Below are 26,052 nucleotides of genomic sequence, written 5' to 3'. Positions count from 1 at the left end.
CACGATGAAGCACTGTCCTGTGTTGCAATGCTGAACCCCTTATTTTCCCCAGTCAAATTGTTCTCACGGATCCAACCACTCACTCAGATGTTCCATTTTTACTCTGGCAAGTGTATGCACTGTGGACATTGGAACTATTTAATATTTATTCAGGAATAGGGATCAAATCCAATTATTGGTTTCGCTGAACTTGTTCAAAAGGCTTGGTAGGTCTGTAAAATGAGTACTGACAACAGATGATTTGTCATTTTCTTAATTTTCCGTTTGCATGCTCAGGGAAAATGTCCATTGCATATGGATGACCATGTAAGGTTTGTCAGAAACTCAAATGTTAGGGCTATGCAAACACAGTGATGCTTGACACAATACAATCTTGGTTAATGAGTTGGAGTTTATGAGCTGTCTGTATAAAACCTAATTTGGTGCCAGTGGGTCTTGAATCTAAATATCTGTACTGACAATCTCTCTCCCGGGCTTTTGTTTTGACCCCTGATCCCCCGCTTAACCGGTTGAGTGATAATGTTCGTTAATGAGTAAATAACTGATAGTGTTCCTGTATCTTGCTCACATGTGTGCTTCTGGGTTGGAACTTATTCTATGTGGTAGAGGTTAATTCATTAACCACCACCATATAGAATAAGTTCCGCGATAAGGGACAATAAGCCAAAAAATGTTTACATTTTCTAGCTAAACAGTCTGCCTCTGTGGATCGAACAATCGTGGGAATGAATTGCAGAGTAAATGTTGAAAATAGCTGGCTGCCTACCACATTATTACTAATAATGCAATAAATACAAATAAATTTAATTTTCTCGCTTTTGATTTGACAAGCTTGGAGCATCAGATTGGTTAACACTACATTAGCCTGTAGTATAAGGACACTATCACAAAAATAGCACTTTTAGGAACATTGTCTGTCTATGGTGGATTACATTGCAAATCCCAGAAACTGCAACTTTGTTTTACCCTTGTTTAACCTCGTCTTTGCTCTAAGTCAAGGGGACAAAACATCAATGATCGGAAGAAGCAAACTTCCGAGAAAAGAAAGTTAGCTTCTCCTGATCATTGATTATCATTGATTTATTTTATTTTTTCCCCTCGGTCACTCAAGGTGGTGCGGATAATATTTTTTTCATCCAAGGGTGCTGTTCCTTTTAGTGAATGTTCATCCATATGGACAGTTTACTGACCACAACTTGCTGCGCAGGTTTACAAAATTCACCGCTACTGCCTTTCATGTCTTGCGTGTGCCCATGGACCCCACCACCAACAATGGAAACAGGATACAGAGGAGCACATGCATAATGCAATAACATTTAATGTCTGTTGATTTCTCTTTATTGTGTACTTGTCAATCAGGTGGATCCAGCGGCCTACGTAGACACCTGTCTGTATCTGTACTGTAGCCTGGGCCCCAGAGAGAGGCAGGGGGCCGTGTGCGACACCCTGGCCAGCTACGCCAGAGAGTGTGCCCAGCAGCACATCATCATCATCTGGAGAACAGCCACCCTCTGTGGTAAAATAGAGCTCCTCGCTACTGTTGCCCGTCAGTTACACCGAGAAGAGATAACTCGCCTTTTTTTTTTTTTTTTTTGAATGGATTCCCCATCATTCATTATTTTGTTAAGTCTATCTTGAAAAAAAAATTATCAATGACCCAACAATAGCACAGAACATTAGCATAATCGTAACCTCCTCACATCACATACAAAGATTAATATGACAAAATAGATAATAAAATAAAAAAAAAATCAAGTAAAGTAAAACATTGAGCAAGTTATAGTTGTGATACTTCAGATGAAGTATGACTAAGTTTAAGACTGTTTTGTTTATTTTACATTTATTTAATTAGAATATTTGGTTATTATTTTCTTGAAGAATCTTATATTTGATACTTCATTGAGCTGGCCCCCTAGAAGAAACAGCCACTCAAATGTATCTGCATTATGTATGTGCTCCTCAATACGCTGTCTCCATTGTCGGTGTTGATGGTGGATCTGTCTTTCCCTGCAAGAGAAAGGCAGCCACAGATTTGGTTTTCCCATTTTAATAACCTTTATTTGTTGAAATTCCCCAGGCCGTGTGTGTCCCAGAGGCCAGGTGTTTTCAGACTGCGTGTCCTCCTGCCCCCCCAGCTGCATGTCTCCCCAGCCCCCTGGGCACGCAGCGGCCCTGGGCCAGTGCCGGGAGGAGTGTGTGGGTGGCTGCGAATGCCCCCCGGGCCTCTACCTCCACCAGGGCCTTTGTCTGAAGAGGGGTGATTGTCCCTGTTTCCATCGACGACGCGTCTACCAGCCAGGCGGCACAATACAGCAGCAGTGTAATACCTGGTGAGTTTGTAGTATGTGTGTGTGTGTGTGTGTGTCTGTCTGTCTGTCAGATTGTCAACATCCTTCGACCTCTCCACCACAACTTCCTCAGTGAGTGTCACGCAGGCCAGTGGCAGTGCACAGGGGAGAGGTGTGCGGCCCAGTGCACGTTAATGGGGGCGCTACAGGTCACCACTTTCGACAGGAAGAGGTTTTCACTCCAGGGAGGGGACTGTCCCTTCACTGCCGTGGAGGTGAGAGTAACACTAAGAAGTGATTCCAAATGTATTTACTTTAATAGTGTAATCTGATCCTACAAATCCAAATCAATTACATTTTCTCGTTTGTTTTAAGAATTGTCCTTATTTATTTGTGTGTTTTTGCCTGTTCGCTGTGCACGCCTCACACGGGTGTGTCCAGGACTTTGTGGACAGGAAGCTAGTGGTGAGCGTGCGATGTGGAGAGTGTGAGACGGGGGTAGGAGGGAGAGCAGGAGGAATCGGAGGTGAAGGTTTGGGTTGTCTCAGGGAGATGTCAGTCACAGCCCTCCGCACCACTGTCACCATCACTGACATTGGTGAGTGATTAGCTGGTTATTTATCATTCATTTTATTAAAAATGATTTCATATATTCTTCATTGATTTAATTTTTACATACCTTATATCTTTTTTATTATAACCTTTTTAGCTTTCAAGAAATTGTTGTAACCTCAAAGCTGCATTGACAATAAGATTTTCAATGTAAATTAGCAAAAAAAGCATGCTACGGTTATAAAATGTACCACTAACAAACTGTCTACCCAACAATTTTCTAACTCCAAGGCTCTGGTGGTTTGTTTGTTTCCTTCCTCCCAGATTGTTGGAATACCTGAGCTAATCCTATACCCACTCTGTGCTGGAATGGCAATATTTGATATAAAAGGCTTGTTGCTGTTGTTGTTGTAGTAATACATCTTTGCCATTGGTTGAGACAGGATTTTGTCCAACCCAGCTTTAAATTTGTTTCCGCAACCCCCAGGCACAGTGACGCTGAATGGAGAGAGGGAAGCCCTGCCTCTAGTGACAGGGGATCTCATTGTGCGTAAGGTCTCGTCCTCCTTCGTCCTGGTCCAGACATTTGGGGCCCAGCTGCTCTGGCACCTAGATGGACCTTTGGCCCTCATCACCCTACAGCCTGGCTTCGCAAGCAAGGTTTGTCGTGTCCAGTGGTCCCCCTTTGAAGATGTCAAAAAGCACATAACCAAACATATACAAAGGCTGAAACTCTAAGATCATGTGATAAGTAAATGGCTGGGTTGTTGTTATGTGCCGGTGCCAGATATTTGACCATCATTTTTCACGTCTATTGAAGGTGCGTGGCCTGTGTGGCACGCTGACCTGGAACCAGCACGATGACTTCACTACCCCCGAGGGAGACGTGGAGACCAGCGTCTTGTCCTTTGTCAATAAGTTCACGTTGGAGCGTTGCATTTCACAGAGTGGGGGCCCACAGGACCCCTGCACCACGTACACCCAGAGAAGACACTTTGCAGAGACTATGTGCTCTGTGATACATAGCCCCATATTTCAGGTTGGTGGTGCGGCAGAGGAGAGTTGTAGGAATATGCAGAAGCCCAGGTGATGACAGAGGCAACTGTATCGGAGCTTGTGTGTATGTGTGGGTGTGGCTCTGTCTCTGTCTCTATGACTGTTGCTACTGAAGAAATATGGTAAAATGTTTTAATCCACTTCAGATAATTAGTAGACTGGCTAATTGAAAATTCTGGTATTATAGATTCATTCTTATTTTAGATTGTCTGTGACATCTTATAGTGCTTTAATTTAAAAAAATCCACATTAGAATGTCCTGATTAGTTATTTTTTTCCCTCCCTTTCTCCTATCCATCATATTTTCTCCCTTGTGTTCTCGTTTGGGCCTCAACACAACTATAATATCACGTAACAACACATGTTATCACAACACACAACACATGACGAACAACTATTCAAATATTCAGGTTTTGTGATTTTTTGTATGTATGCATGCAAGTGGTATGTCTTTCTACCACGAGGTGTAATTTGGAAAATCACAACCGGCACTCTGTTCTTTCATCCTTGGCTTTCCCTCATCTTACCTCGGGTGGTGTAGGCGTGTCATGACGTGGTCGAGCGGGAGCCTTACCTGCGGCTGTGCCAGTCCGAGGTTTGCGGCTGCGCCCCGCAGAGAGCCTGCCACTGCACCGTCCTCACCGCATACGCCCGCCACTGTGCCCAGGAGGGCGTAGCCATTCACTGGCGCAACCACACCTTTTGTCGTAAGTAGGGAAGGCTGTTGTCCACCATGACCTCTGACTTTTCTTGTATGTTTCATTTTTGCCTAGTAAGTACTTATATGTGCAAATGGGATCATACTCAAAGACAAAAGCAAACAAAAAATGATAATAAACAAAAAGGCTCTCTGGCCCAAACGAGGGCAATTAAATAAAAGGAATAATGAGAGTCTGGGTTTCCTCAGTCGTGGTCTTGTCTGCAGGCGTTGCAGCTTCCTGCACCATGCGATCTCCACTGCAAGACAAGACAACACCTAAGAAAGCTCTCCCAGCCAGGTCCAACCAATCAGCACTAATGAGGCTGATCGGCAGCCCCGGTACAGCTGTGCCATGGCGGAAAGAAGCCAGCGCTGTCACCCGCAGACCGTGGCTTAACCACGCCCCCCTTGTCTTCCACAGTAGCAATTATTCATATGCATGTATGATCAAGTGTACATGTCTCTCTTTTAGAGTGTTATCTAACTCCAAGTGTTAAGAAAGGTGCATAAGAATGAATAAGTAATGCTCCTCCATTTTTTCTGGTGCCTACTGCCAGAGTGTCTTTGAGCAAAATTAATAAATACATATTGGAATATATTTCAATTTCTCCCCTCCCCCTCTCCTCCTCCCCCCTCTACTCCTCTCCCCAGCGGTACAGTGTTCGGGGGGGCAGGTGTACCAAGAGTGTGGCCATGTGTGCGGGGGCTCCTGTTCAGACTTGCGACAGGGCTGGAGATGTGATGATGATGATGATGGTAAAGGTGAAGGGGCCATAAGGAGTTGTGTGCCAGGGTGCCAGTGCCCCCCAGGGCTGGCGCAGGACCATCAGGGTCAGTGTGTGCCCGTCGCTCTGTGCCCCTGCGTGCAAGGAGACATGACCTACCAGCCTGGTGCAACTCTGAAGTCCAACTGCAACACCTGGTACGTCTCTGCATGGGTTTATTTATCAAAATCTTCAATTATAAAATATTTAAATCTATTAAATTCTGATATATTATAATCAGCACCAGGTGTGTTGCAGACTCTTTGTGCTCAAAAATAATTGGGGTTTTCCCCCTAATGTCTGTTGTGGCTGTCCACAAGAGACACATCCATATTCATGGCATTACAGTAGGTCAGGCTGAAGAATAGCTTATTTTATTGGTAAGACTTCTTACAAAAATAAAAGAACAGACATCTTATTCCCTTGTAGAACAATACATAGTTCTCAACATTTTTCTTTCAGGTTGAAGAGCATCAAAGGCCTGCTGTTCTATTTAAAAATGTACTTTCATGACTTAGAACTTGCTATTGTTACCTAGTACTGTTCAAGACATATTCTTAAAGTGAGAAGGAGAATGTATAGTTTCATATGATAATATATATGGTGAGTGAATTTATCTTAGAAGAAAAACCAAAAAACATTTCTTTTTTTGTTTTCAATATTTTCTGGCTTTTTAAGAAGTAATTTATTTTAGTGCATCCCTGCCGCCTGATTGGTGAGGCGGGAGAGAGTTGTCTAATTTTCCACCATTAGTTCTTGTTGGCTGTATTTAAGATGTTGAACTAATGTCATGACATGACAAGTTACACATACAAATATTATTTAGCTTTTCCTAATTGCATGCAAACACACCTGCTAAATCTAAAGCAAGTATGGACAGAAAGTAAAATTCATCTAGAAAAGTACAGTTTGATTATTTTATAGGACATCGTAAAACTGTGCGTTCTCCTTTATGACCACATCTGAGTTTTAGCGTTATCACAAGGACACGCCAATAAAAAGACTCACAGTCAGTGAGGTTTGACCTTTGACTCGTTTGACACAAGAACACTGCTCTGATTAGAAGTGATACCAGTCCTGGTAGCATTCCAACCGATCCTTGGTGGTTTAAGAGCTCTGATGAAATCATTCTATGTTCCTGCTGCCTCCAGCTACAGGATAGGTTGATTTCATTGCATTTCTTCACCACATGACATCTTTGATGACTACTGTCTGGGCTTGTTCCAGGCCTTGGACGATTGCACTTGAACAACAGCATCAGTGTTGAAACAGCTTTGTTTACTAGCGTACGTGCGTGTGTGGGTGTGCATTCACTTCCCTCAGTGACTGCTGAGCACACAGTCAATGTGCCATATGGAGTAAAGACCTGGTTAAATCGTGAATTTGGATAATTTTAGCGTTAGGTTTAGGACTTTATAAAAATAAAGTCATTCACACCTAACGATGCATTACATAACATTTTGGCTTTGGCCCCTGTGGTGTCTGAGCCAAAACCTTGTGAAAAGAGAACAGTAAGCGATTTTGTTTTATTTATTTTGCCATCACTGATGATTCTTCCAAGCACATTGTAAGATGTGTGAGACACTAATTCACCCTGGCTAGGCCAGTGATATCCAGGAACAGGCAGGATGAATACCATGAATAATGTGGCGACAGCTGGAGAGGCAATCGGAGCAGTGAGGGTTAGCACCCCAAACTGCCAAGAAAACTCAAGAGGGAGAAGCCCTAACCGAGCCAAGGAAAGTAAGACAGAGAAATACCGCCAGGGGAGCACGGGGGGATGAGCACCCCAGCTGGATGGATAAACAGGCAGTGACCCAACAAATTAAGTACCGACTAAGAGTGCAGTGTATGTGGCAAAGTCTGTAAAAACCTGCAATGCCTAAAGATCCACCGGGCCAAGATGAGATGCTTAATGGGTGAGCAAGTCGAACAATGCACAGGATTGCATGAGGAGCCAAGCCCGGAGTCACCCCACAGTGCCCGGAACCTCCATGTGCCATTAGCCACACCCCAAAGCAGAGACGCGGCGGGTGAAGTGGCCTGCAGCCAACAAGGAGCAGGAGTGGCTCCAGTTTGATGAGAATGTGGACTTGGGCCTTGAAGCCACTGCTAGGCATGACCAACGGCTCCATTTAATGTCGGCAATCATTGTCAACATCGCAGCTGAAATGTTTTGCACCAAGAAGGAACGTATGGCCAGAAACTCCAGTCGGTCAAACTGGTGGAAGAGGAGGATCAGTCAGCTAAAGGAGGAGCTGAGGTCCCTCAGGCGGCGACACAAGGAGGCGAGGGAGGAGGACAGCAGGACATTGGCAGAGCTCTGGAACATTGTCAGAAAGAAGCTCAGCACCCTCAGTAGGGCAGGGCCTTTATCGCGAACCCTTTCGGATTCACCAAGCAGCTTCTTGGGCATTGACAGAGCAAGGGAGCAGGAGCTGGGAACCTGCAGGGCCTGAATATCACCATCAGAACCTCCCTCCGAGTTCAACAACAAGAAGCCCATCTTGAAGGAGTTCCAGAAGAGGTGGCTATGGCCTTGGCCATGAAAATGCTCGTCAAGTGACGGTGACAACAACATCAGTACCTGGATGCGGATGGATCCTCCAAGGCCTTAAGCAACTAATTTCCTGGGCTCGGATGTGCTTCAAGCCAACAAAGTCCAGGTCCCTGTTTGTGAATAGGGGGAATGTGATGGACAAGTTCCACATCTCCATAGGATGCGCCCAGAACCCATCCATAACATACCCTCTTTCCACCAAACCCAGTTCTGGTTCTGGGTTGGTGCTAGTGCCGGTTCGCAGTTGGTTCAACTTTGCTCTTCCATGGGAAACACGGGCTCGAGAGCCACTTATGTTACTGTAGACGTCTGAATATGTCTCTGCCGTCTCCGGGGACAATTATTATTGTTATTATTTGGAAATCCCAGCCAAAGTGAACAAGAGTTGGGGAAACTACTAGGCCAGCCATGCAATGGGCCGTGCGAAACCAGCTCTACCCCCTAAACAACCAAATAGGGGGTGTAAACTTGTTGCTTCTTATTTACAAGCCTAGCATCGTACGTGGAACTGTAGTGATGAGGGACGTAAAGCGGTGGTCGGACCAATCAGAAGCCGCGCTACAGGATGCTCTGAGTGACGTAGACTGGGACATGTTCCAATCATCAAGTTTACTGCTCAGGACAGGCGGGCAAGAGGGTGGTGCGTTCAGCCAAACGTACCACTGGAACTACCCTCACCTCCCTGCAGGACTTTTACACCAGGAGTGGTCGTAGCAGAGCCCGCAGGATCATAAAGGACCCTCACCACCCCAACAATGGACTGTTCCAGCTGCTGCGGTCAGACAAACATCTTCACTGTCACAGAGTGAGAACAGAGAGACTGAGATGGCAGAGAGGGTCTCTGAGGGCTGTGGCTCAAAAGTGGTAATCTGGACCTCACAGGCTACTGGGTCACAAGGTGTTGCCCGATCATCCACAACTGGGTTGCCTGGGCGAGGGTGTATTCACTGTTGAAAAACCCCAAACACCTGGGGTAGCATGGGTTACATCGCTGATGATGTGCCCAAGTGCATTGTAAGATGTGTTAAACAACCGACAACTTCTGTGATACTTTATTTAAATCTGTCTGACTGTTTTTTAGGGAAACTGTTCTCAGTGACATCTCTGTTAAATTAGGTGATGAGGAAATATAAATCATTGATGATTGCCGACCCTGTCATAAATGAATATGACCTAGCATGTTTTGTACGGGGAAGCAATACTATCACTTCAGTTTGGTTAACTTGATACATGTGATTAATGCAGAGTGAGAAAAGGAATCATTTAATTGAGAATTTTACAAATTCAAACCAAAGGCTAGTTTCATACGACATGAAAGGGCAGAGAGATTAAAGAGTGGAATGAAGAGTTGAAAAGTTCTTTGTTCCTTTTGTCCTCTTTGCCCTCTCTTCCATTCACCTCTCAGGTTAACCACAGTCCTCCAGTATTGGCCCCAGTTGCCCTTCATCCCCAATCTTTTCTTACAGACCTTGTCTGATAAGCTCTCACACATTTCTTTCATCATTGGCCTTTAATTTTTTTCCACTACCACTGCACTGTCATCCCCTCACACTCTCTGCTTATGTAATCAGAGACTTATGCTCCATGTTCATTCAAAATGTTGTGACATAATGCAACACCAATAAGGCTGATTGTAAAAAGAAGTTCACCGCCACCACCGCAGAAAATCTTCAGTGATAACTACAGTCCACAATAACTTGAAATTAATTACATATAATTATTTTTTCACCCCTACCTCTGTAGCGTGTGTGAGCGGGGTCTGCTGAACTGCACCGGGAGGCGTTGTGAGGAGGTCAACCAGTGCCCTGGCTCACTGATATACTCCCCACGCTCCTGCCTCCTCACCTGCTCCAGCCTGGACCCCCCCAGCCGACAGCAGGGGGCCTTAGCAGCCCAAGGGGGCTGCCGAGAACCCCTGTCAGGGTGTGTGTGCCCTCCGGGTACCGTTCTGCAGGTGGGTCAATGCTCAAGCTCATGGGTTATGACGTTCAACAAAAAAATGTCTACTACGTTTGCCAATTTTTGTTGCTTCTTTCTGTGCATTAGATCAGTTGATCTACAAAAATGGTTTGATTGTAATGAATTCCACTTCATTCTTAAGGTCAATAGATTTCCTTCATCTATCTATATAGACTAACACCACAGTCGTACTATATATGCAGTGAAAGTCTCCTCGCAACAGATCAGACACTTGCTTTTAAAGCCTTTGTGCCACTGCCTGTTTGTAGTGTCTGAGCATTTTTATTATATTTTTTACAAATGAGTAGAAAGTCTAAAATGTACTTTTGTACAACTGGCACACTAGGGCGATCGCTGTGTTCTACCTGAGGAGTGCCCATGCCACCATAACGGTCGACTCTACTACAGCAATGACACCATCACCAAGGACTGCAACACCTGGTAAAGCATTTGTCTATTAATCCAATGGGCAAAAACACTTTTGCAAATGACTCCTTTTTCAGACCTTTTGTCATCCACCAACTTTATGTCCTTTATTATCCATTTATTTCACCCTAGCGTGTGCAAGGAGCGCCACTGGCACTGCGGCCAGTCGCCCTGCGCTGGCGTGTGTGTGGCCACGGGCGACCCTCATTACGTGACGTTTGATGGCCGCTGCTACTCCTTCCTGGGTGACTGCCAGTACGTGTTGGCGCAGGAGGCCGGCGGTCTGTTCAGCGTCATGGCGGAGAACGTGCCCTGTGGCAGCACTGGGGTCACCTGCACCAAGTCGGTCACCCTCAGCCTGGGGACCACAGTCATTCACCTGCTGAGAGGTGTGGGGGGTGTTGGTTGGGAGGGTTAAGGGTAGTAGAAGGTTTAAGATAAGATAACACTTACACACACACACACACACACACACACACACACACACACACACACACACACACACACACAGCATTATGCCAACTAGTAAGCCTCATATTATCCAATGGCAGGAGGGTGGCTACAGCAGGGGTGGGCAAACTTTTTGGCTCAGGGGCCACATTGACTTTTAAAATTTGACAGACGGGCTGGGTCAGTACAAGATGCATACATATCAAACATAAACAGAAAAAAAGCATTACAGTGTTAATACACTTACCTTTAAGTGGGAACAGTGTTGTTGATCACCCATTTTTGCCAGTGCATCGAAATCTGGTGTTAGTTTTGTTGTGGCAATTCTCAGAACAGATCTGAGATGAGATCTCAGATCACTCAACTGGGATCTGTGAGGTGCTTTGTTGGTGTTCATCACACTAAAAGTCTGTTCACACACATACGTAGAGCCAAACAACACCAGCATCCTCTGTGCCATCTTCTGGATGTTTGGAAATTTGGTTGCGCTTAATGAAGCATAAAACTCATCCAGTTAAAGAGAGTTTAACTTCTCCTTTTAGACGGTGTCACATTGGAGAACAATCAGTTCTAACTGCAACTCCTGTGGTGCTGTTTCAGGGTCTTGTGAGAAGGGACATGACACCAGCTGAAGTGACTTGTCAATTTTTCCAAAATCAGAGAACCGACGGCAGAATTCTTCATGCAGGTCATCCAGTGATTTCCTGTATTTTTTCACATGTTGCGGGGCCTCTTTCATCGTAGCCAGTGTGGGGAAATGAGCGAATAACTTGTTTGGCATTTGCTTTGAGAATAACGCTAGCTTGGTTTTGAAGGCTCTGACGTTTGTATGCATTTCATGCACAAACTGGTCTTTCCCTTGTAGCTTCACATTCAGCTCATTCATGTGTGTCAGTATGTCCACAGAAAAAGCTAAATCCCAAATCCAATCTGTGTCACTCAGCTCAGGAAACTTGTCAGCATTCTCAAGTAGCTCCAAAAATGAGATAATCTCCTGTTTGAGCCCCCGCACTCGTTGACATACTTTCCCCAAACTTAACCAGCGGACATGAGAATGGTAAAGCAAGTCCCTGTTATCAGCGTCGGTTTCTTCAAGAAACGTAATAAACTGACGATGGGGAAGTCCCCTCGCTCGAATAAAGTTAACGAGTTTTACATCTGGCTTCACCACGTGGTCAAGCTGCAATGCGGATTTACACAGTGCTTCCTGGTGAATTATGCAGACTAGGAAAATTACCTCCTGCTCAGGGTTTTCCTCTTTCACCCTCTCCTGGATTCTTTTGAGCAGTCTGACGTTTTTTCCCGTCAGATTTGGCGCTCCATCCGTGGTAACGTTGGCGAGCCTAATCCAAGGTAGCTTGTGCCTCTTGATGACCGCCGACACACTGTCATACAAGTCCTCTCCCCGTGTTTTCCCTTTTAGGGATTCCATGGCCAAAAACTCCTCCGTTTTCTCAAAATTGTCATTAATCCCTCTGATAAAAATTAAAAGCTGAGCGGTGTCCTTTATGACTTTCGTCCAGTGCCAAAGAATATAATGTAAATGACTCTGCTTTTTTGTTTAGCTTGCTAGCTAGGTCTTCGTCAATTAATTTCACACGGTGAGTCAATGTCCTGCGTGATAAGCTAATTGCTGGCTTGTGCTAATTTGAATGCCAGCAAATAACATGCCTTTGTGCTTGATTCTTGGATGGCAGTTTGTCGGATAAAGGTGTTTTGCTGAGCCTGCAAGCCAGCTGCCAACCTCTGAGTGGTAGCCATCCGTTATGCGTGGACTGGTTGTTAGCGTAATTAGCATGCTTGGTAGAAAAGTGATGGCTGATGTACTCCTTTAAAACCGCAATCGTTTCTTGGCAAATAAGACATACAGCCTTTGACCAGACCTAGGTTAAAAAGTATTTAGTTGTCCATTCCTTATTAAACACTCGGCACTCACTGTCGACTTTTCTTTTCTTTGGCCCACTCATTGTTGCAGATGGGCTCAAAATCAAAATCAAGTCACTGTGCCTAATGCGCCACCTGGTGAAACGCCAGGCATTACAGGTCAAGGTGAAATGAATGCAGTCATATTTATAAATTCCGTACCAATCTTCGGCGGGCCGGGTTAAAAAGACCAACGGGCCGGATGTGGCCCGCGGGCCGTAGTTTGCCCACCCCTGGTTTACAGTATGTTTAAGTGACGCTCTTGCAGGAGTTCTAATTAAAGTCGCATAAGGGTTGTCCAAAAAGTGGCATATAGTAAAAACAAGAGTCAAATGTGACAAAGTAATAGCAGCAGCAGTGTCTCCCCTATATGCACCTAGCAGCGGCAGTACGGAGCGTTGTTGGCATGGTACCGGCAAGTGGACAGTCAACAGAAAGCCTGTTATAACCTAAAAGTCCCATCATAGGCCGCAGGCTGTGGGGGAGTCCGGGCGAGCAGGTGCTCAGCATTGGCAACTTGCTGGCTCCAAGTGTAAACACAAGTATGGGCAGCACTTCCGGGCAGCACTTCCGGGTAGACCCGGAAGTGCTGCAAGACTTACGCAAGACTTACGCAAGACTGGGACACCTGGTGGCTGTGATGCGTATTAACTGCCAAAAGCTTCCAAAGACAAAGAAGTATTTCGGATAGCAGTTTATAATAATAAAAATATAAATAATAAACAGAAAGTCCACCGCACGTAGTATGCATGCGCATGCACACACGCAAAAAGATTTCACCAAAAGTTCACCTCCGCTGCAACAACTCCATCCTCGGGGAAGCACTGAGCAGCATTATTTGATTGATTTCTAATGAGTCAGTGGTTTTCAACAATTAAAACATTGTCAGCCCCTTTTCCAACGCAGGAACCATTTCACGAACCTCCTGGTACTGAGGCACTTGTGCCTTTTTCAACAGGGGTAATTAAGTTCTGAAATGATAATGAAATGGTTCGACTTGGAAAGTTCCTGCAAGTGAGGTGGTACTTTTCAGGGGAAGGGGAACCAGTAGGGGGACTTTGTAGTACTGAACACTAATTAGTCAAAAGCAATTTACACGAGGAGTCGTCAAGCACACCAACCATCTAATACTGGTAAACAGCTTGTAGTACTCACTTCCCCTCACTGCTTTTTGGTTTATAAAACAGAATGGAAAGCCAGATACAGTGACCAACACAACCTGCACACGCTGAAAACATGAGCGCCTGCTCCTGATTTGTATCTCCACTGTTTGTAGCGGCTCAATAGTCTGCAGGACTAGGGAGAGAGGAAAAGTGAAAGCACCCTGAAACAAAATAAACAAATTGCCTTTGTCGCCCATCTCTTTCTCTCTCTATCTCCATGTCTCCCATGCTCTAGGTAAAGCTGTCACAGTGAACGGGATGCCCGTGACTCTGCCCAGGTCGTACAGCGGCAGCGGTCTGACTCTGGAACGAGTCGGCCTCTTTGTCTCCCTTTCCTCCCGACTCGGTGTCACTCTGCTATGGGACGGCGGTACGACACCCAAACAAACACGAGGCGTAGTTTTTTGGTCTGTTTATTCGCTACACAAATGTTGCATCCTGTGGTGACCTAAAAGCATCAACTAAGCTGCATTAACTAAGACGGGTGACGTTACCTTGAAATTTCAGGGTTTTGTATCGTTCCACGCCTATGAATGGGAATGTCCCTGTTATCAGTTTAATGAAATTACTTTTTATTAACAAAAGTCATCATCACATGGCCGTTCCCAGGCATGCGTGTGTACGTGCGACTGGCAGCCCACCTTCGGGGCCGGGTGGTGGGGCTGTGCGGAAACTTTGACGGAGACACGGAGAACGACTTCACCACCAGGCAGGGCATTGTGGAGTCTACGCCCGAGCTGTTCGGAAACTCCTGGAAGGTCAGCCCCTCCTGCCCTGACGTGGCGGACCAGGACCTCCGGGACCCCTGCGCCGTGAGTCTCACTCTGATTCTGACGACTACCAACAAATACCCTTCTCCTTGTTTGTTCGATTATAAACCAAATTATATTATATTTAATTATAAAATATAATAAATATAATAGTAATTATAAAACCACTAGTTCACTTTGCTATTGACTTCCAGGCTGCCAGCTGACATTTAAATTGTGTTTGCAGTACTGGTCTGCTACCGTTTCAACCCACTGCACCACTTCCCTTATATGGGCAAATCAAAAGGGTCTCAAATCAGTTCGGTTGATGGTTTCTGTGGGACTCTCGACCCACAGGTAGGGGTTTAGGGAAGGAGACGGAGCCTTTCTGGCACAGGGGCGCTGACATGACGAGTTTTTATTAAATGTATTAAATAAATGGGAACAGAAAGGCTCGCTGGCCAAAGCTATAAACAGTAAAATAATTAGTCGTCGGCACAGGAGGAAGGACGGCTTCAGTGGCTCCTGCTTGACTGACAAGTCCCATATGTTGATTCCCCTGGGCAAGACAAACGAACATTTAGGAAGCTCCCAATCAGGGCCGCTTGTGCGCTAATTCGGCCGATTCGGGGCAGCGGTGTGGCCCTTGGCCCGCCACAGTTTCATTTTGGCTTAGTACGGTCAATTGCAATGTAAATGTAAAATAAAATCAATATTATACAGGTACTCTTCACATAAGGACCTACCTGTTTAACTGCCGTTCAGACTTACGACCAGCTCTCTGACCAGTCTGTGTTGTACGCTGTGTACAATACCAAGGCGTCTCAGCATCAAGCATCTCATCGTGCATCACCCTTTATATACTATACAAGATATACACTATATATACTGTACACACTATATACACTATATAGAGTCTATACATCACATCTCATCACAGTCTCAATCTCGTTCCCGCAGTCTGTCAGAATTCACTACACTCACGTTCGCAATCGCCACAGCCCCTTACCGTAAAATAACACTATATACACTATATATACTATATACACTATATATACCAGCCATGCCCCCTTATCGTGAAATAACACGGGTCCTCGCTTATTGACCAATTTGCTTAACGACCTGGTCCTAGGAACGGAACTCGATCGTTAAGTGAGGAGTACCTGTACTACAAAAAGGTAGAACTCGCAGCTTTGAAGTTCTCAAACCGACCATTATTTTTCCACTGCTCCGCACAGAATTGAACACACACTAAGGAAAGCTGACATCTCTCTCCCCATCTCATCCAGCTGAACCCCCACAGAATGACGTGGGCCAGGAAGAGATGTGCCATCCTCACCCAGGATCTGTTCTCCCTTTGCCACCCCGAGGTCCCCTTCCAACAGTACTACGACTGGTGTGTCTTCGATGCCTGCGGGTGAGTGGCTGCACGGACCAGGGCCACGGTCTCCCAATAAATGGCTACAGTACACCAAAGCATGTGAAGAGGGATTCCCTAAACTGGAATAAAATTGAAAGTCATTATTTCTTAACCTCCAACAATGTTTTCCCATATTTTGGCATTGACGGATAATCATTTTTTTCAACCATTAGACGCTGACTCTATATTGTTAAAAGTGGTTTTGTAAAGCATCTGCGATAGGGGGAGCATGCTTGACAAGAAAACTGCTGGTGCCCTGTTTGCACATGCTGAGTTGTGCTTTTGAAGGCCATCTACAGCTGAAACCTGTTTACATTTATTAACCCTGACCCTTTTTCCCCATTACTTGTTTAAGTATTTTAAAGCTTCAGTCGTGTTCTTAAATCGTCTTAACTCGTGGAGGCTGAACACTAAATTGTCTGTTTGGATAACACAAATTAGACCTTCTAAAGTTTATCCTTTTTTATTTGTATAATTGTTTTGTTCTCCAAAAAATAAATGCGCTCTGTTGGCGTGTGTGTTGTAGCTGTGACTCGGGTGGCGACTGTGAATGTCTCTGCACGGCCCTCGCTGCCTACGCGGAAGAGTGCAACCGCCGAGGCGTCTACGTTCGCTGGAGGTCCCAGGAACTGTGTCGTACGTCTAAGACACACACCTCCACACGCACGTTCACAAACCATTTCCTCCCCACCATTTTGTTTATTACCTCAATGCAGGTGCACTATTTCTCATCTCACCTTATCTTTCTATAACTTTCTTCGCCTATTTCCTTGCTCCCTTTGCATTTTCATCTGTACCCTTTGTGCTCTATATTTGCTCTCTGTCACTCTCTTTTCTCATCTGCTCTTAACCCCGTCTCTCTCTCCATTTTACTTTCTCTCTCTCCCTTCCTGGTTCCCCCCAGCCCTACAGTGTGAGAACGGCCTGGTGTACGAGGCCTGCGGTCCTGCCTGCCCTTCTTCCTGTCCCGCTACAGAGCAGCACCCAGACTCCCAGTGCGGCACCCTCTCCTGTGTGGAGGGCTGCTTCTGTCCGGCCGGCACCCTCCAACATGGTAAGACAACTTGGACACCGGCCAGAGGGTTAACATGCTGAAAACAACACATCCAGGTAAAGGTGAAGAACTGTAACGGACGTTGTTTTCAACGATTTTTTTTTTTTAACATAAGCAATCTATTTGCCCCCACGCAGGTGATGGCTGCCTGGTACAGTCTCAGTGTCCGTGTCACTGGGAGGGCTCTCTGTTCCCACCGGCGGCCAGCGTCACTCAGCACTGCCAGAACTGGTTTGTCAATCCACATGTTCTTCGTAGACACGCACTGTGAACGTGCAATATGTCTCAAGCAATGGACTTTTCAGCGGAGCACAGAATATAGCTTACCTTCAGAAGTTCTAAAGTTACAATAGAATTAGGGGGTCCTTTTTATTTAATTTATTGTAATTTAAGTCAATCGGGTTTCTTCTCACTCTACATGTGTGTGTCATTTGTGCGTGCATGCGTGTGTGTGTCTAGCTCCTGTACAGACGGCATGTGGCGGTGCAAGGGTCCGTCCTGCCCCCCTCCATCCCCTCCATGTCAGGAGTCAGAGTTTCGCTGTGCGGGAGGGCGATGTGTCCCCTCCCAATGGGTGTGCGATAATGAGGATGACTGTGGCGACGGCTCTGACGAGATCTGCCCCTCCACCTGCTCCCCGGAGCAGTTCCACTGTGCCAACAGGCCGAGGTACACCACTGCAGCCTTCACTTTGCTACTGTATACCATAGAGCCAGGAGATATAGAGTACATTCTTATGATATTGATATTGTGATACGACACTGGATATGGTCTGGGGTATATTTATATGTTGTCTTCAAGGCTGCATTACTGTAAGGTAATGGAACATTCTAAACTTCAGACTGTTTAAGCTGTTCGAATCAACGCGTCAAGCTGCTTGGTTAAAATATCTACTTATTACTTATGATTGTTTCTCAAATATGTCTTGTGTGTGAAAATGTCCAATTGTCATCCCCAAAATATTGTGAAATTATCCATGCGGTATTTGCCAAAAAAAAAAAAAAAAATTGTGATATTTGATTTAGTCAGTAACGCCTATTCGTATTATACAAGAATGTGTCTTATAATATGACAAATATCTCAAATAATAGCGTATCTCAAATATCACAAGACAATAAATAAGCCAACAAATATATGCATGTTGCATCAGGTTCTTCTGCCCATCACGATCAACAAACAAATCATTAAACCACTTTGAAAGATAACAATCCTTATAAGTATATGAACCCTGTATTCAAAGTCATGAAAAGCATTCCTAAAAATTTGAGTTTATAAGATGTCGTGTGTAAACCGAGTAACACGACGACAACAACAACTATTCGCTCTGCAAGTGGACCCTGTTTGGACCCGGCTTTACGTTGCGACGGACACCTGGACTGCGGTGACGGGTCCGACGAGGAGTTTTGCGGACCGGCCACAGTGACGCCGCTGTGCCCGCCAGGAGAGTTCCAGTGTGCCAGCGGGAAATGCCTCCCTTCCAACCGCGTGTGCGACGGACGCCTGGACTGTGGCTTCGCTGACAGGTCCGATGAGCAAGGTCAGCGTGTTAGAGGAACGCAGATGTGTGTTTGTTGGTGATTTGTCTTTTTTCTGTAAATTTGTTTCTTTTGGTTTTACTTTTTTCCATTACTTTGTTTTTCTTTTGCTGTCCTATATATTACGTGTCTGTGTTTTGCAATGTTTGGATCGGCGTATACACAAAACGGTTTGCTTGTGTTTCTGGGTGGTGTGGCTGTGCACTCACACATTGCATATCTGTGGTCGCAGACTGCGGTGTGGCGTGTGATGAAGGCGAGTTCCTGTGCGCAGGAGGACGCTGCATCCTCTACCTTCACAGATGCGATGGACACGATGATTGCGGGGACCTGAGCGACGAGAGAGGGTGTGTGTGCAGAAAAACTGAGCAATATGTGACCAAGTAACAACATCACATTAATGTGAGGCCCTAAATTTACTTCATTATTTTCACCACTAATCTTGGGAGTAGCTTATACTTCGTTATCCCAAAGAAAGACAGGAATCCACCCTGTCATTTCAGTGTAATGTCTCTCCTCATTTTCTGGTAGGTGTGTATGCGGCCCAGCAGAGTTTCAGTGCCCCGGGGGCGAGTGTGTTCCTGCAAATAGAGTGTGCGATGGCCGCCGCGACTGTCCCTCCGGCACAGATGAAGCCGTCTGTCCCAGCAAAGGTACAACGCATTTATATGCATGCAAGTGGGATGTATGGGTCTGTAGTCTGGTCTGTGTTTGGTTGGCATTAGGGTTGTGTGATATGATATCAACAGGCCTACCGCCCACCATCGATGCCGAAATATTTGCGTGTTTTGCGAACCGTTCTCACTGATCGGGCTTGCATAAATCTCCCGTTCCTCATCGCCTCTGTCTGCAAAAACTATTTTCCAGTGCTAATGTAGAAAGTCTCCAATCTCCATCTCCACTTGGCCTTTGACAATTCTTTGCAACCAGCATGCAGAAAATAACTGTCATAATTTACACTGGTTTAAAGCATCGACACAATCCAAAAGCTGCACGTCTTGAAGCTGATTGTATCTGTCCAAGAATCTCTCCTCTATTTGGTGGACTGTGATGGATAGTAAGTGAGCTCCTGATTGGCTGAGTGTAACATCACTCATTGTGACGTCTAAGCCACGTGGTTTGCCAAAAGCAAGGACTATCCAATAAAATAAACAACGCATGTGATTTCACCAGGAAGTAAATGACAGAGAAGCGATGCGTACAATTGTTAGCGACGGCACAATAGGTTTTAAAGACAGGTTAATTATTTGCCAAGTTGAATTCTCAAAGAGACAGACCATAACATTAGCAAATAAAAGGATAAAAATCACGCAAAGAAATGGTAAAAAAAACAAAAAAAACAATCGGCAATTGCCGATATATTCGTCCTGTAGACCAAGCCTAGTTGTCATGCATGAGCTTGCTAACCCCATAAGCTGTCATGGTCAGAATTTCGTCTTTGAATCCAACTCTCCCTCTTTCTTCACGACAGTGACATGCGCCCCCGGACAGTTCGCCTGCACCGATGGGACTTGTGTGTCCAGCACAAAGCTGTGTGATGGAACACCAGAATGTACAGATGGGGAAGACGAGAACAGGGCCAACTGCCAATCTGTTACTATAGTAACTGTGCCTACACCTGCACCCTCAGGTACTGTAATGGCATAGTCCTGTATTGTACTGTATTTTTACTGTAATGGGTGTTATTCAGATCGTCAGGTAGCTGGTCTCAAAAAATAAAGCCAAAGTGAACAATAAACTGCATGCTACAGTAACTAGGGCTGGGCCGATTATTTCATAATCGGGCGATTTGCGTGTATCGACGGTCGTCGACATTATTATTAATAAAAATGTCATAATCACCAGTTGTAAATGTTTTACTAAATTGTATAAAATAATCTACCTTTCCTGTAAATATGCTTAACATCACACAATCCCTCTAAAGCAAAGCTTCTGAAGTGCGCTTGACACCATGGTACCGTGCTCCTCCGCTAATCTTGAAGGTGGTTGGGCGACATTGGAAAGCAAACATTGTTTTTAATCTCCCTTTTGCAGTAACTACTATAATAATAATAATAATAATAATAATAATAATAATAATAATAAATAAGACTCTTGCCCAGAAAATAAATCCGCTACCTGCTGCTTGTCAGGACTTTATCTTCTCCATTTTCCTACCGACTAAATTGAGTAATTTATTCTGGAATATGCGACTCATTAAAACGCTATAGTTATTCCGTTATTCTGTGTCCGGAAAGTTCAAGTTCAAGAGGAGTTACTGTCTTCTTTTTTCCCCCACTAAAACCCACACAGTGGTGCCCACTGGCTAGTATTTAGGCTCATATTATAGTATTTCATCCAAAGTTGACAACTGATATTTGGATTTTGAAAATAAAAAAAACTCTGCTTCGCCTTTGCCGGTCTATCTCTGGGAGAAGCTGTTCCCCCATCAATAAATCTCAATGCCTATTCATGCACAGAAAAAAAAAAACGTGCCTGACAAAAGGGCACCATGGCCATCAAGAGGCAAACGGGCAGGTCCCCTCCCCTGTTGATGACAAGCCCAGCCTGAGTGCTAAGTGCTGCTGGACCCGAGAATGTTTCATAGCGCAAGCATTTCAACCATTACCAAGTCTCTCAAATACGAAACAGTTCAGGGTTAACTTGTCCCTTCAGAGGCGAGTTGCTGCAAGTGGGTAGAACACGTCTCTTTTCACACACTCCTCTGATACGTTCCCTGCTTCCCAGCCTGCAGATCTTATGAGTTTGGCTGTGCCAGTGGCGGCCAGTGCGTGCCCCAGGCCTGGCGCTGCGACGGGGAGACGGACTGCATGGACGACAGTGACGAGCAGGGCTGCCCGGCCGCCCCCTGCAGCCCCGGACAGGTGGCCTGTTTCAGTGGGGACCAGTGTGTAGACTATCGACAGCTCTGTGATGGGACCCCCCACTGCCGGGACGCTTCGGATGAGAGCGTGGACAACTGCGGTATGTCGCTATGACTCGGCCGCTGTTTATTTTATGCAGCTTTGACTTATGTGTTTATTTTATGTTATATGTTTATTTGATTAAATTGCTTTTGTTCTATTGCTATTGCTATTGTATTGTCTTCATATAGTGATTTTAAATCTTTAGTCCTGTAGCCATGACAAAAGTGAGAATCTCCTTCAGTTGTGACAATTGTAACTTGGATTACTCAAACAAGTTATCAAGATATCTAATATATAGATCCTGAGAATTTATTTTAAATAAGCAAATATAGAACTTTGTATATTTACACCGATCAGCCACGACATTAAAACCATTGACAGGTGAAGAGAATAACATTGCTCTTCTCGTTCCAATGCCACCTGTCAAGGGGTGGGATATATTATGCAGCAAGTGAACAGTCAGTTGTTGAAGTTGATGTGTTGGAAGCAGGAAAAATGGACAAGCGTAAGGATCTGAGCCACTTTGACAAGGACCAAATTTTGATGGCTGGACGACTGGGTCAGGGCATCTCCAAAAGCATCTGTGGTATGTGCTGGGTCAACAAGCCCCATCCATGCGAGCTGTGAGGTCTTGTGGAGTCCATGCCTCGATGTTTTTGGACCTGTTTTGGTGGCACGAGGGGGAGATACACAATATTAGTGGTTATTAGTGGTGGTTTTAATATTGTGACTGATCGTGTGTATTTATATATATATATATATATATACATATTTTTTTTTTTTGTGTATTCCTATTAGGCTCTTCCCTTATACCGCCATGCGTCGGGAGCTTCCCATGTGACAACCGCACCTGCATAAACATGTCCCAAGTGTGTAATGGAGTCCCAGACTGTCCACGGGGTGACGATGAGCTGGTGTGTGGTGAGTTCGAGAGGGAGAGAGAGAGGGAGAGGGGGAGGGGGCCTATGGGCACTGGGAAGGAAAGACGGGAAAATGCACACACAAGGATAAGAATATATTATACCAAGTGAAATTGAAGGAGGAAGGATGGAGAACGGGAGGGAGTGAAGAAAGAAGACCAATTGTTTTTTGTTTTGTTTTTTAACCTGTGTTGTCAACACACTGGGCATACAACACAGAGTATTTGTATGCTATTGCATTTAGGACAGAGTTAGTCTGCAAGTGGAGTTCAACTTCTCAACCTGCAATGCAACTCTTTCTTCATTCTTAAATCATCAACAACCGCTGCAATAACTCTGACCTGTGGACGACCTGTAGGACGACAACAGCGCAGTTTTTTTGTTGTACAGAACTGCCACCAACCCCCCTCTTTGGAGAACTATTTGACCATGTTTGGATCTATAAACAACTGATCACTACTCCAAGAGGGGGAGAATCACTACGGGTGAGACAAATAAACACAAAACTGAACAACAACATGTACATGGAAAAAAAAAACATAGACACACCAGGAGAAGAATGATACCAAGTGAAATTGAAGAAGGAAGGATGGAGAAAGGGAGGGGGTGAGGAAAGAACAAAGACCATCTTTAAAACGACCCGTCTTTATACTTAATTTTATCTTGAATTGAATTTATTAATATTTTCTGCATTGTTGTGTGATGCTACGTCCAGACAAGGCCACCTCTCCTACTCCCCCTGGTGGCAGGAACACCACCGTCGCCTGCCCTGAGTTCAGCTGCCTAGACGGATCCTGTGTTCCCTTCAATGTGGTATGCACCATGCTTAATTGTGATACATGATTCAGATGAGATTATTGACCGTAAAGGAGGAACATATTGGAGACACTGCTTTCTTATAATAACATGTATGTATTCCAACCATTATTAAAAAAATATATAATATAAATAATTCCATGGGAATCTCTTTTTAAGGACAACTTGTGGTGTTTCAGCCAATCCTTTATCCTTTTGTCCTTTTGTACACATAGAGAACCTAAAACACCGGGATCGCCAATTTCAACAGCTGTTCAGTGTGCTGATCCAGTATGGATTCATTTTTTTCACAAATTGCTGAATATTTGAAATGATTTTACTGTTTTATACCTTTATACCTCCTTTCCCACTGCACCAAAAACTTGAAAACTGCTAACATCCGGCATTTGTCACCAGTGGGAAAGGAAAAACCCGGGTCTCAGTCTCGGGTCAAATGACCCGGCAATAGACACAGGTTTTAATTGGCTCCACCTCCATATCGGCTCTGATGCAAACAGGAGACCCGAGTCGACCTGCTAATTTTGGCCCCTTTACGGGATGCGCGTTGAAATTCCAGACGTCGGCACATAAATAGACAGGAATATCCATGTGTCATGTGTCCATTTTATATCCCATTTAGAATCCAAAATCGAAATCGGAAGTTATTGACTTTTTTACCGCATGGGGGACCATGATGTGAGTTTGGGGATCGCATCGTGGGGAGCGAAGCGGAGAACCCCCACACTCCCTGGCAGGCTCCGAGTCACTCCAGCACCGCCCCAAGCTGGTCCCCGCTCCCCGCTGCCGAACACCGTGGTGCGCACTCGCGCACGGGAAGCATGGAGTATCTGTGTGTGGGTCTGCACCCAATCACACTGGAACCATGACCCTTTTCTGATGTGTTCATGACATCGAACGTGACGCTCCAGAAAAACACGGCCTTTCTCACGGAAATGGGAAAGGTGTCTATTGGCTATTCTTTTGCCGGTTAACCCGCTAATATTGGTGTGAAAACAGTATAACAATTCCAACTTCTTTACATTTTGACTCTTATTAAAAAAAGGCCGTATCTTGCTCCTCTTTCCATCCTAAAGGGTTCTGCTGCCCTTTGTATTGGAATTACACAGATTAATTTTTTCTGACCAGACAAACAAACAAAAAAAACAAGGCGAATGTATTTTTACCCATTTCATTCCTCTGGCCCTTTTTTGCTACATCACTCTTTATCTTTGACTCCCCTTGCTTTCCCCGTTCTACCTGACCTCAGGTGTGCAACGGGGTGGCCGACTGCTCTGACTCCTCCTCCTCAGCACCGCTGGGTGGCCCGACTGATGAGCAGGGCTGCAGGAGCTGGAGATCGTGGGGCCCCTGGAGCCTCTGCAGTGCCTCCTGTGGGACAGGCTCCATGAACAGGCGCAGAAAGTGCCCCCCTGGGGACCCACTGCGCCAGTGTCGGGGCCCAGACACCCAAAGACAACAGTGCTTCAACACCACCTGCCCTGGTAGCAAAACAGAGCCAATAAAAAGATTGTCATTTGATCGTTAGATGTGTTACAGCCAAAACATACAGTGCAAATTAATTTGAATAAGATTCTCCGGGGGATTATTTCACAAACAGCTCGAAAATCTTGAATTAGGTATAAGTTTGTATATTAATTAAATTTCGAGGTTTAGTATGTAATCAAACTTTTAGTTACTTTGAGTACTGTGAGATGAGATGTGTATTAACAAGAAATTGGAAAGTATTTAAAAATGGGAAAGATGGCAACATAGAAACCCCGGACTGCATTGGTGAAGCACACTAGCGTCATGTTTTGATAACTTTAGAAATAGTATTGTATCATATTGTAAAAATTCTGCGACGTCATTGTTCAGTCCTTGATTTTTAAGGAAAAAAAAAAAATACATTTGAGCCTAATCTTGAGGCATGTTTACTTTCCCTCCATTATTATTTGTCTGTCAGCATGTTATCATCATAAGATGGTCTCTTACTGGTAAGAAAAGAGTTAAACAAAAACTATTTGACAAATAAGAGTATCTGTTTAGCCATCATTGTCAGTAACATTGACAATTTTAAGGAATGAAATTACATCACAGTTTGTATCTTCTCCCCTCTCTTTGTTTTGGTATTGTCACTGTTCATCGGAAAAGGCTTCAATGTGAAAAATGTTGACGATTGACGTGCTGATGATTTTATTCAGTTTGCTCCTTTTCCGTCTCCCGCAGTGGACGGCCAGTGGCTCCTGTGGGTGAGCTCGTCAAATTGCTCCAGTGGCTGTGGGGGAGTGGAGGTGAGGCACAGGGGGTGCCTTCCACCTCGCTACGGGGGCCGAGACTGCACCCAGCTCCCTGGAGACTCCAACGCAGCAATGGAAATAAGTAAGGACGATTAAAACACATATTACATAAAGCAAAGAGCTGGAATGATTGAAATAACTAATATAAAATAGACATATAAAATGAATGGTTTATACCGTTTATGAAAAATAAATGTATTAACATTAACATTAAAAATGCAATATTGGTGCAGCGTCCTGCCTCCTATATTTAACTATAAATACTACCACCATTCCCTACTCTATATTCTGAATAAATTATTAAATGTGTGGACACATTTAATAATAATAAATAAACTGTGTTTAGGTTGTATTTTGTTTAGAAACAGTCAAAAATTCCTGATTGATTTTCACACCTACATTGTCTCAATCTACCTTTCTTGGACCATTGCTGTAAATATTAACTGGCTGTGATTGTCAGCAAAATTTACTTGCGCCTGTACCCAAGCTAACATAGATTTGCATTCTTAAGCATTAACTCCTTTGTGAGTCTCAC

At 44.7% G+C, this 26,052-nt stretch overlaps 1 protein-coding gene across 1 annotated transcript in view; it reads left to right on the top strand.

The window, feature by feature from the left end:
• The window catches only part of sspo (SCO-spondin), a gene marked incomplete at its 5' end in the record, with an annotated part of 92,300 nt that overhangs the window by 5,543 nt on the left and 60,705 nt on the right, over positions 1–26,052 (top strand). Inside the window, 27 exons of the mRNA XM_080020094.1 lie at positions 1,360–1,516; positions 2,078–2,330; positions 2,422–2,563; positions 2,730–2,886; positions 3,328–3,500; positions 3,661–3,879; positions 4,438–4,603; positions 5,248–5,518; positions 9,664–9,874; positions 10,226–10,320; positions 10,438–10,694; positions 14,077–14,211; positions 14,451–14,653; positions 15,880–16,007; positions 16,537–16,646; positions 16,915–17,064; positions 17,202–17,295; positions 17,524–17,733; positions 18,396–18,601; positions 18,832–18,946; positions 19,131–19,252; positions 20,071–20,229; positions 21,327–21,563; positions 22,304–22,426; positions 23,141–23,238; positions 24,488–24,722; positions 25,447–25,599. Coding sequence (XP_079876220.1) covers positions 1,360–1,516; positions 2,078–2,330; positions 2,422–2,563; positions 2,730–2,886; positions 3,328–3,500; positions 3,661–3,879; positions 4,438–4,603; positions 5,248–5,518; positions 9,664–9,874; positions 10,226–10,320; positions 10,438–10,694; positions 14,077–14,211; positions 14,451–14,653; positions 15,880–16,007; positions 16,537–16,646; positions 16,915–17,064; positions 17,202–17,295; positions 17,524–17,733; positions 18,396–18,601; positions 18,832–18,946; positions 19,131–19,252; positions 20,071–20,229; positions 21,327–21,563; positions 22,304–22,426; positions 23,141–23,238; positions 24,488–24,722; positions 25,447–25,599 — 4,579 coding nt within the window. The remainder of the gene's footprint in view (positions 1–1,359; positions 1,517–2,077; positions 2,331–2,421; positions 2,564–2,729; positions 2,887–3,327; positions 3,501–3,660; positions 3,880–4,437; positions 4,604–5,247; positions 5,519–9,663; positions 9,875–10,225; positions 10,321–10,437; positions 10,695–14,076; positions 14,212–14,450; positions 14,654–15,879; positions 16,008–16,536; positions 16,647–16,914; positions 17,065–17,201; positions 17,296–17,523; positions 17,734–18,395; positions 18,602–18,831; positions 18,947–19,130; positions 19,253–20,070; positions 20,230–21,326; positions 21,564–22,303; positions 22,427–23,140; positions 23,239–24,487; positions 24,723–25,446; positions 25,600–26,052) is intronic.

Source organism: Zeus faber (assembly GCF_960531495.2).
Source record: "Zeus faber genome assembly, chromosome: 19".
Taxonomy (NCBI): domain Eukaryota; kingdom Metazoa; phylum Chordata; class Actinopteri; order Zeiformes; family Zeidae; genus Zeus; species Zeus faber.
The sequence above is the reverse complement of the archived record's forward strand: the minus strand, read 5'-3'. Positions and strand labels throughout refer to the sequence as shown.